Source organism: Bos indicus x Bos taurus, chromosome 8, assembly GCF_003369695.1.
Source record: "Bos indicus x Bos taurus breed Angus x Brahman F1 hybrid chromosome 8, Bos_hybrid_MaternalHap_v2.0, whole genome shotgun sequence".
NCBI lineage: Eukaryota > Metazoa > Chordata > Mammalia > Artiodactyla > Bovidae > Bos > Bos indicus x Bos taurus.
The window spans coordinates 50359802-50378181 of NC_040083.1; the positions used below are offsets into that span (position 1 = coordinate 50359802).

At 39.2% G+C, this 18380-nt stretch overlaps 1 protein-coding gene across 1 annotated transcript in view; it reads left to right on the forward strand.

Moving 5' to 3' along the window:
- Positions 1-1501: 1501 nt before the first annotated feature.
- The window catches only part of RORB (RAR related orphan receptor B), a 211828-nt gene continuing 194949 nt past the window's right edge, over positions 1502-18380 (forward strand). The window contains exon 1 of the mRNA XM_027549474.1: positions 1502-2748. Coding sequence (XP_027405275.1) covers positions 2742-2748 — 7 coding nt within the window. The 5' untranslated portion in view covers positions 1502-2741. The remainder of the gene's footprint in view (positions 2749-18380) is intronic.

Sequence of the window (18380 nt, forward strand, 5' to 3'; positions counted from 1 at the left end):
CTAAAACAATGACAACAATAATAATTATAATATTTACAAAGGCTTTGGAATTTTCAATATTCCTGTGTCTCTGCTTAAAGCACATAAAATTAGAATGATGTAGTCACAATTTGTTTCTTGACTATTTTATATTCAGTAATTTTTAATGAAGCAACTAAATTAGGCATAACTTAGTTCTGCTTTAATGTAGTTATGATGAATATATTTTACTTGATTAAAAATGATAAAACTAGGGAGCCTTAAATATTATCTTAAAAGATTAACTACTGTGTCAATTACAAATCTAGGGGAAAGGTATCTATAAGGGAATAACTATTCTGAACAGTAACATCCTTTTGTTCATTTCATTTAATTAAAGACTCAATCAACTTTCACTCTTAATACTAAAATTTTCCTAAATTACACATTGGCTTGCAAATGGAAGGGCATATAGCAGGGCTGAGTTAATTTAACACTAGTGAAGATTCAGAAAGTAATCCATTTTTATTTAAAGAAGTCGGGGGGACTACTCAGCAGACTAGGGTGATTTATTTAACTAAATAATTGCCAAATTCTATGTTTCACTTTGTGTTACATGACATAAATAAATACTAGTAAAAATCAAATTATTCAGATATCTAAACAATGATGTGGCCTGCTCTTACCAACAGGTATGCTATAGAGTAGAAGCCTTAATGCCTTAAAATTGAGTAGATAAGGCAATTTTTTTTTCACCTCTGTGTCTTTTGGAGTGATTAATTAATCAAAGTATTTAAGAAATTCCCTGGTGGCTCAGCTGATAAAGAATCTGCCTGCAATGCGGGAGAACCTGGGTTCCATCCCTGGGTTAGGAAGATGGCCTGGAGAAGGGAATGGCTATCCACCCAGTATTCTGGCCTGGAGAATTCCATGGTACAGTCCATGGGGTCGCAAAGAGTCCAAGAGGACTGAGTGACTTTCAGTTTCACTATGGGAAGTAGATGTGATCATCTGTTTAATATGCCCAAAGAGAGGAGAAAACTTGAAAAGGAACAGTTCTTCACCTGAAACTACTCCAACATACTCCAATAAAAAAAAGGAAAAAGAAAGAAAAGGAACAGTTTTGATATATATATATATATTAGATTTTTACCACAATACAAATAAGTGGTCATAGAGGACAATTTTTACCGAAGGAATACAACACCTACCTACGTTTAAGTGTCAGACCTCTCTAGACAAATGTCTTCTAATAGCAACTAGAATAATTAGTTCCTCCCACCTAAAGCCCTGCGCCATCACTAGTAGCACCACACAATCAAACCTTGTAGCATCAACCTTTTACCTTACATCACTTAAGGTAGCCACACTGCTACCTGGGGCTCTTATCCTTGACTCCTGTGGCCCAACGCTAGTTAAATAGCAACTACAAATGCTAATAAAATCAATTTCTTCGATAAAAGAAAGCACGAACATTTTGTAAAATTATTTTAAAAGGCAAAAGAGATCTCATTGTTTTGTTTATTTATTTATTTATTTATTTTTAGGACTGAGGCAGGAAGCATGTAAAAGATGGTTTTAAAGGAAGAGGAGGGCTACTTGCATGGGATTGCATTTTAGTTGTGCTCTAAGTGATGAAAGTTGACTCTTGCACTAAAACTGAAGCGTCCCGCCCTAGGAAACCACCGCCAGGCACACGGAGTTTACCGAAAATGGACTCTGCGAAGGGCAGCCATAAATTCAAAACTAACAATCCGGGGTTCACAAGAGAGGGAAGCAATCTGGGACCCAGAGAGCCCCGAGTCTCTCCCTTCCAAGGACTATGATAGTCAGTACCCGCTCCCTCCTCCTGGAGTGGGAAGTGAATGTCACCTGCAGATCTGCCCCCATCTATCGGCCCTTCTCCTCCCCCTCCACCCAGTTCGGACAGTCTCTACTGTCCAGTTCCAGCCCCGGCCGCCTTAGGCTCCAGTGTCCTAACCCCCTCCTCTCACCTCGCCTTCAAGCCGGTCTCCCGTGGTCCCAGCCCGTCCAAGAGATGCCGGGCGCTGATTGGCGGCGGCTCTGACAGGAGGCGGGGCCTGGAAGTCCCAGCCAAACCCGCCCTCGCGTATAAGCCCCTTCTCGACTCTCTCTCTCCATCTCTCTCCTCTCTCTTTCTCTCTCGCTCCCTTCCTCCCTGTAACTGAACAGTGAAAATTCACATTGTGGATCCGCTAACAGGCACAGATGTCATGTGAAAACGCACATGCTCTGCCATCCACACCGCCTTTCTTCCTTTTCTGTTTCCTTTTTTTCCCCTTGCTCCTTCTCCCTCTTCTTTGTAACTAACAAAACCACCACCAACTCCTGCTCCTGCTGCTGCCCTTCCTCCTCCTCCTCAGTCCAAGTGATCACAAAAGAAATCTTCTGAGCCGGAGGCGGTGGCGGTTTTTAAAAACCAAGCGCATTGAAGAGAAAGAAAAAAGAAAATAGCAAAACAAAACCCAGGCACCAGCCAGCCAGCCAGCACGCACATTTTTTTTTCACCCTTCCTGAAAACAAACAACCAAACAACCATCAAAACAGTCACCACCACCATCATCATCAAAACTGTTAACACAGCAGCGGCGGCGGCAAACGTCACCCTCCGGCCACGGCATCCACCTAAAGGGATGGTTTTCTCGGCAGAGCAGCTCTTCACCGACTACCTTCTTCACTCGTGCTGAGCGGGATTTTTGGGCTCTCCGGGTTCGGGCTGGGAGCACCTTCATGACTACGCGGAGCGGGAGAGCGGCTACACCATGCGAGGTAAGCGAGCCCGCCGTGTCTCCCCGGTCCGGCCAACTCAAGCCAGATGGTAAACGGAGGGGGGTGGGGGGGCGCACCCAGCCGAAGAGGAAAGAGGTTGGCGGGGCGCAGTTCCTGAGTTCGCGTTCGCAGGTGGGCTGCAAACGGCCTGGGCATAGAAAGTTGTGGGAAGGTGTTGATGCCTCCCGGGAGTTCCGGAGGGACGCGGAAAGGCGCTTTTTGGAGAGTGGGACGACTCTAGTTGCTTCCTCCCGGTCCTTGACTTGTACTGTACCGTTTTGGGGTGTCACTCTAGGGTGCGGATGCCAGCGCGGGTTGGAGGGAGAGCCGGGAGAAAGATGCCTCTGGGCAGAAGCCGCTAACCGCGCCGGGTGCGCGGCGGTGGCCGGCCGGGTTGGGCTAACTGGGCGCAGGGGCAGGCGTCGGGACGGATACACACATTCTTCAGGTTACGAGGCCCCCAGCGTCCAGGTCAGCAGACGTGTCCCTTCGTAGGAGTGGTAGGCAGAGGGAGCAGTGTCGGGCTAGATACAGATTCCGGGATCGTCCCCTGCGCGCGTCCCTCGCGCGGGAGCTGCGCCCTGGCCAGGTCCGCGTGCCCGAGCCTGCGCCGCCCAAGGACGAGCACCATTCTGAAAAAGTTTTGCGCAGAAAGTTCCACAGGATAAAAGCCCGCGCTGCCCGCAGCGGGGAAGGCTCCTTTGTCAAAGGGCCGCTGCGGGAGGCGGTGCTGGGTGAACCTTGGGCAAGGACCCACGGCAGCGACTGCTGTGGCAGGTCCCCTGGGCGAGATGGCGGCTGTCGGGTGACGCGCCTGGGACAGGGGCAGAACACCTGCTCCGGCTGCACTTTGGGCTACCGGGACGGATGGCCTGACCTGCTTTAGGGAATCACTTTGTCTTCTCCCCTTCGGTGCCGGGACGTTCAGGTTTCCTGCCCGCTGTGCCCAGACCCACTTTGCTCCACTTTCTGCTTGGCCACTTCACTCTTTTCTCGGAGAGTGGGCCGGATGCCCGCGTGCCATGAGGATAAGTCTCTGAGCACCCGCCCCACACCCCCACCCCGGGTTTTCCTCCTAGCCATTCTGCCTTCTTTGCGACGGGGCGGTGGCGGCGGGGGTGGGGAAGCTCTCCTCTCTGCTTTCCTCTCTGCTTCGCCAGTCTCTCTGGGCCCCGGCAACGGAAAGTTGGAAACGGCCGATTCCAGACCTTCCTACCTCCCTGATCCCACGCGACAGGTGGGCTAGCCAAGACGAACTTGGGAGAGTTGGGCTACCAACACTCATCACCTTCCACTCGGCTGTGTTCACCTCTCACCCACACTTCCAGCACCTCTTTAGGAGCGTAGGGAGAGGGCAGCGGGCATGTTCCCCCCTGCTCCGCTGGATGTGAACCCCGAACCTGGACGCTAAGGCAGAAACTGGGTTTAGCCAGCTAGGCGCTGGGACGTGGCAGGAGAAGGAAGGAAGAAGAGGAACAGAGAGGCCGTCCAAGGAGCTGGGTGGGAGGGAGGTAGCTGAAGCTAAGGGGCAGGGACATCCTGGTGACACGGTCTTGATTGACCCACACACAAGTGGTGGGGCCGTTGAGCATGAGCTGGTTCCTGTTCAGTGTCCTGGTTGGGGGCTTCACTAACCAGATTCTTTCAAGAACCTATACTTAGGTAATTGGAGAGTGCAGAACCTTTAAGTAAGAGACATCCTAGTCTTCGTTTTCCTTTTTCTGTCCTGTCTCACCACCAACCTCTCTCCTTTCAGTTTCCCCTACTCCTCTCTGGGGCAGTGAGTTTGTCCAACTCTTACTTCTCTGCTTCCAATCAATACTGCTCCCATGGCTAGGTTTTTACATTCTGAATGAAGGCCTGAAACTACACACCCCCTCAACTCCAACAGGGCACTGGGACCTGGGGTGCAAAAGCCACTCACTCTCCCGTAAATTGTAGAGAAAAGTGTGGGACAAGAGTAGGCTGCAGCTTGATCACCCTGCTCCTGAAGGAGCATTTGCCAGTGACAGTCCAGATCCGCCAAGGTGCCCACTTGGGGGACTCAGGAAGTTTGAAGGTGCTGCCTCCTGGTCACCTTGAGAAAGCAGTGGAAGCCCACTTTTCCACCCCTAGTCCCAGAGGGCTCTAACTTAAGATGGCTCTCAAGGGGCCTTAGGGTATGTGCTGGAGAAAAATCAACCTTAAAATGTGGCGAAGTCCTCTCTACCTCCTGGACACTCCTTCGGTTACACTTTACTGTCTCTCCTCTGTCATCTCTGCGCACTTCCTACAGACTGTACCCTCCCACGTCATCAGGGTTGATTGCTTTAAGGACTGAGAAGGGGCCAGGCTACTCAGTAGTCTTGTGGGAGTCACAGGCTGAACCTGAGTGTGAACTTGACAAGTGAGAGCGGAAACGAATCAACTTTATTTTGTGCCTGGGCTACTTGGGGGAGGGGGCGGTTTTCGAACTCAGCTTTACAGTGTGCCCACTCCCTTTCCCCAAACACACCGCACGAGCGCACGCTCAGACACGCGCGCGCACACACTCGTCCTCTATCCCCAGTGGTCCCTGTCTGTGCCTCAGCCTCCTCTCTCCACGATTTGCATTTGGCAACTCTACTGAGTCAGGGCATTTGGCGCGATGCAAACTTGGTCCATGATCGAGTGATCGCCTTAGGGACCTACCCGGCAAACACACTCTGACCCCCAGCCTCCACCCCGCCCCCTCCCCCGCCCCCGCCAGTCTAGGAGAGTTAAGAGACTTTATCCTGAGGGTAGCTCTGGGGTAAGAAAGGGGTTAAGAGACGCTGATCTTTAGGTCATTGTCCTACCCCACAGATGAACAGAGTCCGGTCCCCAGCGCTGCGGCTTACTCTGGGCTGGCCTGGAGCGGAGAAGATTGTATTTGGTGGCGCACAAAGCCTTTCACCCTTTGTCTGCTAGAGGGTACCTACTACATGAGGTCTAGAGATGCTGCGTCCTAGATTGCATTACTGAAAAGGGTAACTTCTGAACGTGGAAGGGAGGACTTTTAATTGGGTCGGACCATAGGTGAGAAACAAGTGAGCCGAGGTGTGGATTTCAAGACTCCTTGCTGGGAAGCCTGCCAGCTGTTTATTACACAGGGGCACTGAAATGGTCGGATTTTTCAGCCCTGCCTCCGCAGAAAACCCTGCTTCCAAAAACAGGGGCACAGATGTCGTGGCAATCAATAGGTGATTGTGGCTCCCTGGGATTAGAAATCTGGTTTTACGCTTGTTGTAAGCAAGGATAGGGCTTGGCATTTCTAAAGTCTGGCTTTCAGCTATTATTTTCAGGTACTTAATTTTTATAAACTGCTAACTTTAGAAAAAAGCACCTTGCTCTCAGAAGTATGGCAATCCTTGGGAAGTCTGGAGCTCTGAATGTCCTGGCGGCCAGGCCTTTAAATTTCCTAGACTTGTTCTAGATCTTAATTTCTTCCAGAAATTCCAATTAAATATTTCTAACCAACATTCCACTTCCTACAAATAAAAAACATTGCTGGAAGGACATCTCTGTCAGTAGCCATTAGCAATTGTTCATTAAGTAATTATTACTAAACTGCCTTTATAATCCAAGAAAAGCAAACATTCAAACAGTTCAAAGAAAAATCCTAAAGCTATATTTCAAGTATTGTTGAAAACATATTTCACCAGAAAAAAAAAATTTTTTTTCTTAGGTGGTTACATCTTGGGACTCTCTCCTTCCCCTACCCCCAACATCCTGAGTGAATTTATAGCAAGTATTTTGACATAGAGGTGCTTAACATCCTGGACTTCTGGAGTACATATTAGTACCTTTAAGGCTTTTAACTTTTCTATATTTTCAGATAATCAGAAATTGGAAACCAGGATGGAAATAGAAAGGAAGAACTTTGAGCAGCGGGCTTTATAAACATGGGGAATACAAGATTAAAACTCCTTTGTAGCCGTCATTTAAAACTCACAAGTCCTGGATTTTCCATCGACAACAGTATAATTTGCTATACTGTTTATAAAACCCTTGAAGGATTTCTCACTTTATTATTAAAGTGGTTTATGTGCCATTTTACTTTAACATAAAAACACATTTATTTTATACTCAAAAGAAATGTCCACATTTACTTATTTTGGTAACAATTTGTTAGACACTAAACTATTTACAACCTTAAAAGCAACTATTCTTGTGTATATGTAATGCAAATACATTGTATTTTAAATTTAAATGCTTCATACTCATGAAATTTAATTTTACAGCAACAAAAATTTTTCAACACCAAGAAAATATTAAGCTTCAGGGTTGGTCTTCATGAATATGGCATTCCAACTGTATAATAATATCTACTTCTTTTTCTAAAAGTAGCATTTACAGAATTAGCACCAGGATTTTTAAATGGTTCAATACAGGAAATTTTCCTACATAAAAGACGAGTAAAACTTTTTTTCAGCTTTATGTGTGGTTTTTATACTTTTCATTATAGTCTTAAAAAGTAAAAGTGTGAATCACAATGCATTTACTAAATTTTTTTCATTGTGATGCATAATATACCTCTTATTTAAAGTACATGCTATAGCATCCAATTAATAAAGAGTTAAAAATTACTCTAGTAAATTATCAAGTTTTAAAATTCTATATATGCTGGTGTTCTAAAAATTTATAAATGAAGCAAGGTTTTAAATTGTGAACAATAACATCAATGCCACTGTCCCTTGGAGAAATATAAGCCTTGCAAATAATTACATGAAGAAATTCGAGAATTAATATCAAAGTTAAGGCCATCAAATTTTGGCCTGATTAAAACAAATTGAAGTTATGAATACATATATTATTAGTGCAAAAGTTATTAGAGACTGAGATGACTTAAATTATATATATATTTATCATTCTAGTATTATGATGAGAATTTCTGAAGACTAAATCATTTCTGTGTCTATTCCATAAAGACAAAGAAGGCTTTAAATTATATTGCCATTAATTTTATGTAATTGACATTAACAAAACATTTTATTGTAATGTTAAAATACACAGAAAAGTTAATATTAGGAATGGACATTTTACTTAATAATTAATATGAGGCTTTTTCAATCTTAGCTGTAGTTTCACTATTCCTCCCATTCTTAGATAATAAGGGACAGAAATTAAGTAGACCAATGAAATAAATCTTTTTTAATGTAATGAATAATGACCTTTGATAAAATGAGCACTCTACACATAAAGTATTATTCCTATAATTTTGTAATCATCTTCCAATTACAGCTTCTTGCAAATATTTATCTTACTTTGAATAGAATCTCTGACTTAACAGAATCCCTAGCAGATAATAGCAGTCTTTGGAGGCGTCTGTTGATACACACTGATACACAATATGTATATGTATGTGCCTATAACCACCCACTCAGACAAGAAGAATGAATATTTGAGAGAGAAAATCATTCTTATCTTTGCTTTCACAATCCAGACTTCCAAATTCAAACATATTTAGAGAAACAGAAACAACTTTTCAGAGCATTTGAAAAGGAGAAATGGATACATGTAGTACTTCAGTCGCATAGAAAACAAACTGTTAATAGCGTTTATTTATAAATAATCTACGCAAAACTCCATTATACTACCTAATGACAATTAGAGAGAAAAGGAATCAAAGAATTTAGGACTGCCAAATAAATAAAATTTTCCCTCTCAAATTAAGCAACAAATTCATAGATAACAAGGCTTATGCCATGAATTTGAAGGATGTCTCCTTTGTAGCACAAGACAAAGGGAGCATAGAGGAATAAATATTGATTGAACTAATCATCTGATGAATAGAAAAGAGATTTACCAGTGCACCAATATAATAGCTATGTTAACTAGTTCTTTCATAGCGCATATGCTGCCCTTTCAACCTCTGACCCCATCCATTTCAATTTTTAATGAGGGAAACCACAGGTGTTATAATGGCATTTATAGAGAATCAAGCTAAATATAATAATCATGTGGTTAACTAATGGCATTGGGGAGTGGGTTCTTATGAGAGAAAATATTGTGATCACAGAGTCACAAAATTATTATGTTGAATTGCAAGCCACTTAGAATTTTGGCCTGTTCTATCCACCTTTAAAATAATACATCTATGTGGCCATCAATATTTCAAGTCCTAGATTTGTTGTCTGCATAATAGGTGCAATTTCATTAATGGTTATTGGGGAGTTAAAAATAATATTCAGTGTATATTTTACCTACGGTGTATAATACCTTGCAGAAGTAAGCATTTAAAACCTTTAAAAATAACTTTTAGCAAGTACAGTATTTTATATTAAATGTAACATGCATTTTTCTTGGTTAGGGCTTATTTTGTAACTACTAGAAATAGAATTCACTTTATGATAATCATTACAATAGTATCTTAATTTTGTTTTAAAGTTACATTGGGATGTTCTTGGTTTAGGCATATTCTTACAAAGGTCAATATAAATGTTACCTTTTGCCAAAACATGCGACTAAAAACTTGTTCAAAAACATGTTCTTATGAAAGAACATATGTAATTGGCTTCAACTTAAGCGTGTTTCCCTTTGCATAGTAAATATTTTATTAACTAGCTGGATATGCTGACTTTGTAAATTACCTAACTAAAAAGGGTATTTATTGGTGTCATTTTTGTGTGTGTGTGATTAGTTGTCACATCTTGTGGTCCTGGGTTATATTTCTCAAATTCCGTGGATTTACAGACAGAAAAAGAAGGGCAAATAATCTGGTTGATTACTGACTTGTGTTTTTTTGTTACTATCCTGCTTATTACTTTGTATTCATGTGAACCCAATATCCTGGTACATATACGAAAGATCTGGAATATGAAAGATATGGAATGCTTAAAGAAAATTGTTACATAGATTTTATCTCACAGTAAAGCTTTTCTTCCAGTGAATATTGCAACAAGTTGACTTTAAATTATATTTTTTAAATTTTCCATATGACTGCCTGAAGAAGCATCCTTCTTTAAAGAGAGTTACACCACTACCTGCATTTTGTTAGGTTTATGTTATAATCATGTGACAAAAGTAGATATAAAATACTTTAATATTGAATTAGAAGTATAAAAGGTACTCTCTGAATTTGGGCACAAAATTATCCTTTAAAAAAGAAACAACAAAAGCTTTTTTAAAAGGCCTTGGAATATAATCATTACTTAGCATGAAATAAATCAGTATTGCTGGCTGCAAAAAATGAAGAATATTATTTTCTTTTAATCTTCTGGCTAGTTTTTTAATATAATTTTTAAATACAAATTTCCTTAATTGGAACGAATTAATCTTAATTCACCCCTGTTGTGAAAACTTTGTCAAACTCATTGATCAGCTCATTTTTAAGAGTGCAAATTAAGATATCCACTTCAATATTAAGACCATCTTCCTAAATGTTTCAGTTTTCAGTTTTAATTTTGAAAGGGACAGACTTGAAGATTTCATCTTCTACAAGCATATATATACTAATAGAAATGCATGTGACTCACATTCATTTATCCGTGATTTATTGAGCATCAACTCAAACAGAAGCACAAAATTGAGCCTGAGGATGCCTACGTGGATAAAACATAGACAACTGGTGAGGTTAAATCTATGATAAAGTGAGAGGAGAACAGAATACAGTTGGGATGCTATTAAAACACCCAAGTAGCTCTCACAGGGGAAGTGATATGTGAGATGGGCCTCTGAGGATGAATAGAAGTCTGTCCTTCAGTTAATTTGTTCATCATAAATGAGGTTGTTTCTTGTATTGTTAGTGTTATGTGAAATTTAGTTTATGGAAGTAGAACTGATCCAAAAAGAACATATCCTAATATAAAATAAGTAGTAGTATTGTTTCCAAGTAAAACTTTTATTACTAAAAGAATTTACAAGTGATGATTTAAAAAAGAAAGCTCTAAAGTAATTCTTAAATTACAAAAAGAAAATGTACAGAATTAGACAATATCACAGTGAAGTAACTTGCAAAATAAAAAAATTACAGTGCTCTTATACATTTGTTTTTATAAGAAAAATTCTTGCCTTTGTAAAATAAAGAAATGCCTGGTAGATACTGAGTTTCATTTTCTTTACCGTTTAAGGCATTACCTTAAATACCTGGTGGCTCAGAGGGTAAAGCGTCTGCCTGCAATGCGGGAGACCCAGGTTTGATCCCTGGGTTGGGAAGATCCCTGGAGAAGGAGATGGCAACCCACTCCAGTACTCTTACTTGGAAAATTCCATGGACGGAGGAGCCTGGTAGGCTACAGTCCATGAGGTCACAAAGAGTCGGACATAACTAAGCAACTTCCTTAAATACCTGGCATTACCTGAAAATAGTGATATCTGCTCCAGAGAGTATCTTAGATTACTAGATATCAGAAAGAATAAAATCCACTGAAATAATAGGGTATGTTAGCAGTGTGTGAGGGCCATAGTGATAATCTTCAAACTTTTCCATTCCAGAAACTTGGATGTAAGATTGAACTCTGAAAATCAAACTGTAAAATCAACATAATAGTCTTGCTGACTTTTGAGTTATTCTATCCCTTAAGCATATTTCAAGAAGAATTCCTGGACTCCTAGGTAGCAACAGAAATGTGAGTATGAGACACAACTATCGGCCTTGTCCATCCTAGCACTGTCTGTCTATAGGTAAATTGCTGCTGGAGCTGAAAAAAAAGTATCCACTGCAATTCACAATTAGGCTCTTCATTTTGAAATGATAATTTGGCATTCCCGTATTATACATTAGCTCTTGTGAGCTTAGTTAACTTGAATCCTTGTACTAAGGTCTAATCTACTCTGAGACACTAGTGAGATCAAGTTTCTGAGCCTACAAAACTGAAAACCTGACTCTGGGCTGGAGAGAGTGCAGAAAAGTAAATGTCACCATTTGAGACTTTCAGGCAGCCAAACCACCACTCTTGGTCATAAACCTCCACATTAGCATAAACTTCATCTTCAAATTTCTACAAGTCATACATTTTCATTCTTGAAAAATAGATACATTTTAAGTGCTGATTATTAATCGGAATGTATTAGATTAAGGGATGTTTTTTTGTTGTTGCAGCGTACCCTGATAATATAATGGCTATTGTGCTTTATGTCATGGAACTGGAAAAATTCAGGAAGTGACTCCCCATTTTTTTGAGGATTTTCTGAAAAGGTGAAAGGTTGGAAGAGAGGGCACAGAATGACCCCTCTAACTTTAAGGAGTTTTGATTAATCAGTTATTAAATAAGGCAACTTGTTTTCTGGACACTCCTTCCCTCACTTATTGTACTTTCTCTGGTGCTTATCTATGGTGTCACATGTTATGTGACAATGGACATATATGCCACTTCATATTATGCTTGTGCCAATGTGCTTTTCTGGGTGGTAAATGTTGATCAAACCTTTGGCAAAGAATGGTTTATATAAATGTTATATGATATCTGAATCTAGATTTTTTTTTACTCTGGTTCTAATGGAAATATGCGTAGTACAAGTAAACATTAAATCACTATTTTGATCTTGCCCTTAAAAAGACTCTTTAAAGACAATCTTGTTATATAGAATCAGAATATGTTCTTGTTTGTAATTGATTCTGAGGATATGAAATTCCAACAGTAGTATTATTTTTATTTGCCTGAATAGTGTAATCAAAATAATAAAAACTAGTTATTTATCAAAGCACATTTAGAATATGTTTAATTTCACCTGTACAAGGAATGGCTGGCAAAAGTGCTTCATACAGATTCCATAACACTGGATTAGCATAAAAGCCCACGTTCCAAGTTGCCCAGTAAAAGTTTCATTACAGAGCTTGAGCCAGAATGAACACTCAAATCACAGTTTACCACCCAGTGGCTGCTGGCTGCTAGATTTCAGAATCAAACAATAACACATCAGTTTAAAGAACTTAGGCATGTTCAGTTTCTAATGAATAGTTGCCTACCATTATCATTGTCAGGTCAAATAATATAATTATTACACACGGTATTTCCTATTAACTTGTACATGAATTGTGCCTGGCACCTAGCAAAGGAATTACATTTTTTTTTTTTTTAAGAAGAAACCTTGTTCCAAATTTCCACAGTTGTTGAATATGAGCAAATGCCACACAGTCTGGTTGAAGAGAGGAACATTTGTTCAGGAAAACACATTAAGGTGCAGTGCTTCTTGACAATAATTTAAATAAATATTTTGGATAAATTTATATAGAAATTTTTAGGATCCTAACCTATTCAGTTTGCTCTAAACTTAAATTTAAAACAAACAGCCCACCAATGTTCTGGTTTTTTTTTTTATTTTAAATGCTGGCTACTTTTAAAAGGCAATTCTAAGCACTTTCACCGTTGCATGTATATTTTCATTCCTGTCATTAAAAACAAACAAAAAAGCTACGTACTAAAGGAACAGGGCTTTTGGAGTATCTTTCTGAAGACAGTTCAGAAATACCAATAATAAAGAATGCTAATGAGTAACATTAATACCTTTTCAATTGTGTTTTGATTTTATTTTGTTTTATTTACTAATATTACTAAAAGTCAGTCTGGCTGCCACTCATGTCAGAATAAATTAAAATTTATTTTATCAGTTTTAGAAGATGTTCTTTTGCATTTAAATAAATTAATTCTGATTTTTTTCCACTGAAATTTCATTAATGATTTCCGAAAAATTATCTAACAAGGTTGACATGAATGGTAATCTAGAGTCAAAAAAGGACTTTCTTTTATCTTATCATATATATATACATATCATATCATATACAATGACCAAAAAGTAAAAGAAAGTATGTGACAAAGTTGTAGTTGACACTGTCTATAGCAGGTCAAATTTAAATGTGATTCAACAAATCCCAATTATTGAGTACTTACGATGTATAACAACCCATTCCTTTGAAGATAACAGTCTCAGACCCAACAAAAGTGGTTTTCTTTTAAAATTCCTAAAGAATTCCTTCAATAGTCTTTTGAATTTCTCAAATGTCCAGTGTTGACTATACCTCTTTTTTGTAAATATGAAAATATATGATTTGTCCATAATTATTTGTTAAGAGAAGTTGAGACCAGAATTTGACTTCAATCAAGGGCTTTCGACTCTGAGTCCGGTTCTGTTTTCATTACTCTACGCTTTCTCTTTTAGGCTGTGCTGTGCATCCATCCCTGCATCCACAGCAGACATCACTAATCAATTACAGCATTAATACTTGCTAAGTCCAGATGCAACCTGGACTACCATTTGACCAGTATTGGCCCTCAAAATAAAACTTGTACCAGATCTCTCACGAGTACTTTGGCCATATAAGTAATACATAATAGTGTAGTAAAACTTTATATTTCATCCAATCACAAGATCCTCTTGGGTAAACCATAGCTCTCCACAGGTTTCACTCCTAAAATAATGATCATGGCATTTACCAATCTCAGGAAAAATTAAATTAAGTATTATGGAAACAGGCTTTTCTGGTGTCTCCATGGTAAAGAACCCGCCTACCAACATAGGAGATGCAGGTTCGATCCTCGGGTGCGGAAAATCCCCTGAAGAAGGAATGGCCACCCACTCCAGCATTCCTGCCTAGGAAATCCCACGGACAGAGGAGTCTGACGGGCTAAAGTCCACGGGATCACAAAAGAATCAGACAGGACTTAGTGACTAAACAACAACAACAATAATAATTACGGAAACATCTACAGATTCTAAATAGAAACTGTCCAGTAAAAATAATAACAAAGTCAAATTACATACAGTAAGATTTTGTGAATATAACTATTCCCTCACAGATTCTAAAATTTAATTTCATTCATTTAAATATGTCTTATTTGTCAGAGATTTCTAATTTTTAGTGAAATCACATGTTTATAGATTTTCCTCCACTAAGATCCTAACCTAGCTGCATCTACTTTAAGAAAAACAATTTTATGGGAAGTAGCTATAAATCCTGTTGATGTCAAAATATGAAATTCCTCTTCAGTAATCAACATGCGTTCGCCTAATAGTTTATAATGCTAATTCATTAATTTGTCCCTCAGCTTGTCAATTCTCTCCTCTGGTTTTTATGTTTCTTAAGAGGAGGGTTATCTGTCTTTGGCCATAAGCATTTCAAGTAAAGGAATGGGTTGAAGTGTTGAGCATACCACCATTTACCTGAGTTTAATTAATTTTGATTGATTGATTGACTGGGATTGAAAGTCTCATCAATATACCATTTATATCAAGGGCCTGTTATCATCCTATCCAACTCTCTATTTTGCACAAGCATAAAATATTTTCTTAAGGACAAAAATATTGACAACATTAAGAGGTTGCCATGTCTAATTGTGCCCAGCAATATAAAGAAAAAACCAATTAAATTTGACATTAATTCTGAATAAATGCAAAGCTCTGCTCATCTTTAACAATAAGGCAATTTAATGTGTTTTGCATTTTGGCTGTGTTTTGCATTTTGGCTGAAGCATAATATTCCTTACATCAAGCTATCATTTATATGATTGATTTTTTATGCTTTCACATTAAGTTCATTCACATTTTTTAAAAGCACATTTATTAGTGCACTGTTATTGATTTTTCAGGCCTCTTTCGTGTGAACTGTGCTGTGCAAACATAGCTTGAAACACCAACCCTACCCTGTCATTTATTCTCCAGGACTTGAATTGATCTTATTATATAATGGTCCTGACTCCCACAACTCGACTACATTTGACCACAGATACTATTAGAAAGAAGATGGACTGCATATGAATCCATGCTATGTGGTCTTCATCTTACATTTAGTGTCTAGTATGTTTAATAATATCACATTGGGAAAAATGTAGGTTTATCTGATGATTCTCTTTGTTTTACCTCATATAAAAATACCTTCTGTGCTTACTCTGTCTTTTAGAAACAGTGGAATATTTCTTCATACTCATTAATTCTGTCAGTCCTGGCACTGTAGCTGAACTTAAGGAAAATTCTGAAAACATTTAAAAAAGGGATTTCATAAACCTGAAGAAGCTGACAGATGCAGTCTCATTGCTTTACAAATGTAATTGCAGGTAAAATGTATACTACTATCTTGCCTGTGTTTAATGCTCTATAGTTCTCAGCGAGAGTCTGTAGGCACCGTCTGCACGCTGCACACAGCATCCTGTGAGATATGCAGGACAGGACTAAATAGGAATGTGCCCTGGGTAGCTAAGCCAAAGGAAACCCAAAGTGATAAATGAAGTACCTTTTTTAACAGTTTAAAAATGCAGTTTTAACACCTTAAAAAAGTCCCCCAAATGTAAACAACTGTTTTATTAAAAGAAGAAATAAAAATGGCTTAATAAACGATTAGAAAGAAAAAGCTCAACTTCACTTATTAAATAATTAAAACAATATTAGTAGCATCTTCACCTGTCAAATTGTGGAGGGTGTGATGAATTGGATATAAATGCCTACTACATACTCTGTAGTTGGTGTTTATATTCATATTGGCTCAGTACAATCTTTGAGCCTAAACACTTAAAAATGAGCATACTCTTGGGCCCAGTAATTCATCATCTGGGAATCTCTCCAAAGGAAGTAAAGTGTCAAAAGAATTTGTTCCTCAAGTCTTATACCTAAAGATTTGTTATAGCCTCATTACGATATTTTCAACCATATAGGGAAGCTTTGCTATAATGCTCTTTAGAGCACACTTTCATTTAGTATGTACTTACTATAATACTAATATGTAGCCACTGTGATTAGCCTGGAGAAAGAAATGGCAACCCACTCCAGTATTCTTGCCTGGAAAATCTCATGGGCAGAGGAGCCATGGGGTAACAAAGAGTCAGACACAACACAGCAATTGAGTACAGCCGCCATGTAGCTAATACCCTTCACTAGTATTAAATGTTTATATGTATTGGACAATGTGTTTTAGGTTCTAGAGAGAAAATAGTGAGCAAGGAAGACATCATCCCTGACTTCACTAAACCTGAAAACAAATAAAAAGTGAAAATGCAAAACTGTATATATTACATGATCCAAACTATATAAAATGCACAAAAAAAGACACTGAAGCAAACATATAAAAATATTAAAAGTTACTTTGTGATATTAAGGTATCAGGTAATTATTTTCTTTTTTTTTTCTGTACTTTCAAAAATTTCCACACATTCTCTGTAGGTTAGTCTGTAGATAAGTGTCACAGTGACTGTGCAATTACTCTGGCATAGTAATAAGGCTACCATTTGTCTATGCTTCACTGTATTTTAGCTCAGCCATTTGCCTGAGGTCAGCTCGTATGATAATAGGGTTAAGGTTGAAAGTTTAATAGCTCACTACAAAAATTAACTTATTTAATATTTTCACAACTGTTCACTCATTCATCACCAAGCATTTATTAAGGACCTATTATGCATCAAGCACTCTCGTAAGTGTCAAAAATACACGAGTGACTAGAATTCAGTCCCATCCTCTGAAGATCCTTAGAGTCTAGTCTTTTTGAAAGTCACATGCTATAATTTACAATAAGTACTAGAAATAATAATAATAATATACAGCTAAAAAACTTTCTCCATCACTGGAAATGAAGGGTCTTGCCTTATTAAATGCTTATAAAGAGTTGGTTAACATTGTTTTTTGTCTCTGAAGGCTATTAATGTGAGAAATTAATAATAAGTCTATTACTAATGTGAGAGGAGCCCCCCAGGCTCTTCTGTCCATGGGATTGTCCAGGCAAGAATACTGGAGCAGGTTGCCATGTCCTCCTGTAGGGGATCTTCCCAACCCAGGGATCAAACCCAGGTCTCCCACATTGCAGGCAGATTCTGTATTGTATGAGCTAGTGCTGCTGCTGCTCCTACTAAGTTGCTTCAGTCGTGTCCGACTCTGTGTGACCCCATAGACAGCAGCCCACCAGGCTCCGCCGTCCCTGGGATTCTCCAGGCAAGAATACTGGAGTGGGTTACCATTTCCTTCTCCAATGCATGAAAGTGAAAAGTGAAAGTGAAGTTGCTCAGTCGTGTCTGACTTTCAGTGACCCCATGGACTGCAGCCCACCAGGCTCCTCGGTCCATGGGATTTTCCAGGCAAGAGTACTGGAGTGGGGTGCCATTGCCTTCTCCATGAGCCACTAAGGAAGCCCAATGTAAGAAATACATTACTTCAAATGTTGAGGGAAAGATCAGGATACTCATATTGAAAAATTAATCAACTTGCCTTCATTTTTCCTTCATTAAACTAGCCCATTATTTATCTCCTGACAACACTTGCGGGGACTTTGTAATCCATAGGGATGTTAAAGAGCACTGACACATATATTCAAGTCTCAAAATATAAGAACTAGAGGATGAAATGATACCTTCTGGTGGGGCTGTGGGAAGATTTTTAAATATTCCTATGCTCTGAGATAGATGAATCTCCATTTGCCCTTAGGACTGTTGTGAACTCATTGGTACTTAGTAGGACAGAATTCAAGTATGATGTTCCCTGCTAAGGAGTCTTCTTTCCTGTGTACTTAATCCCCTGGGGCAGTGGTTCAAAACAGGTGAGAATTTTGCCCCCAGGAGATACTTAGCAATGTCAGGAGCCATTTTTGGTTATCACAATTGAAGAGGTGCTGCTGGAATCCAATATGTGAATGTCAGAAATGCAGCTAAGCATTCTACAGTGTACTGGACAGTCCCCCCAAACAAAGAATTATTCTCCCCAAAATATCCGTATCCCTA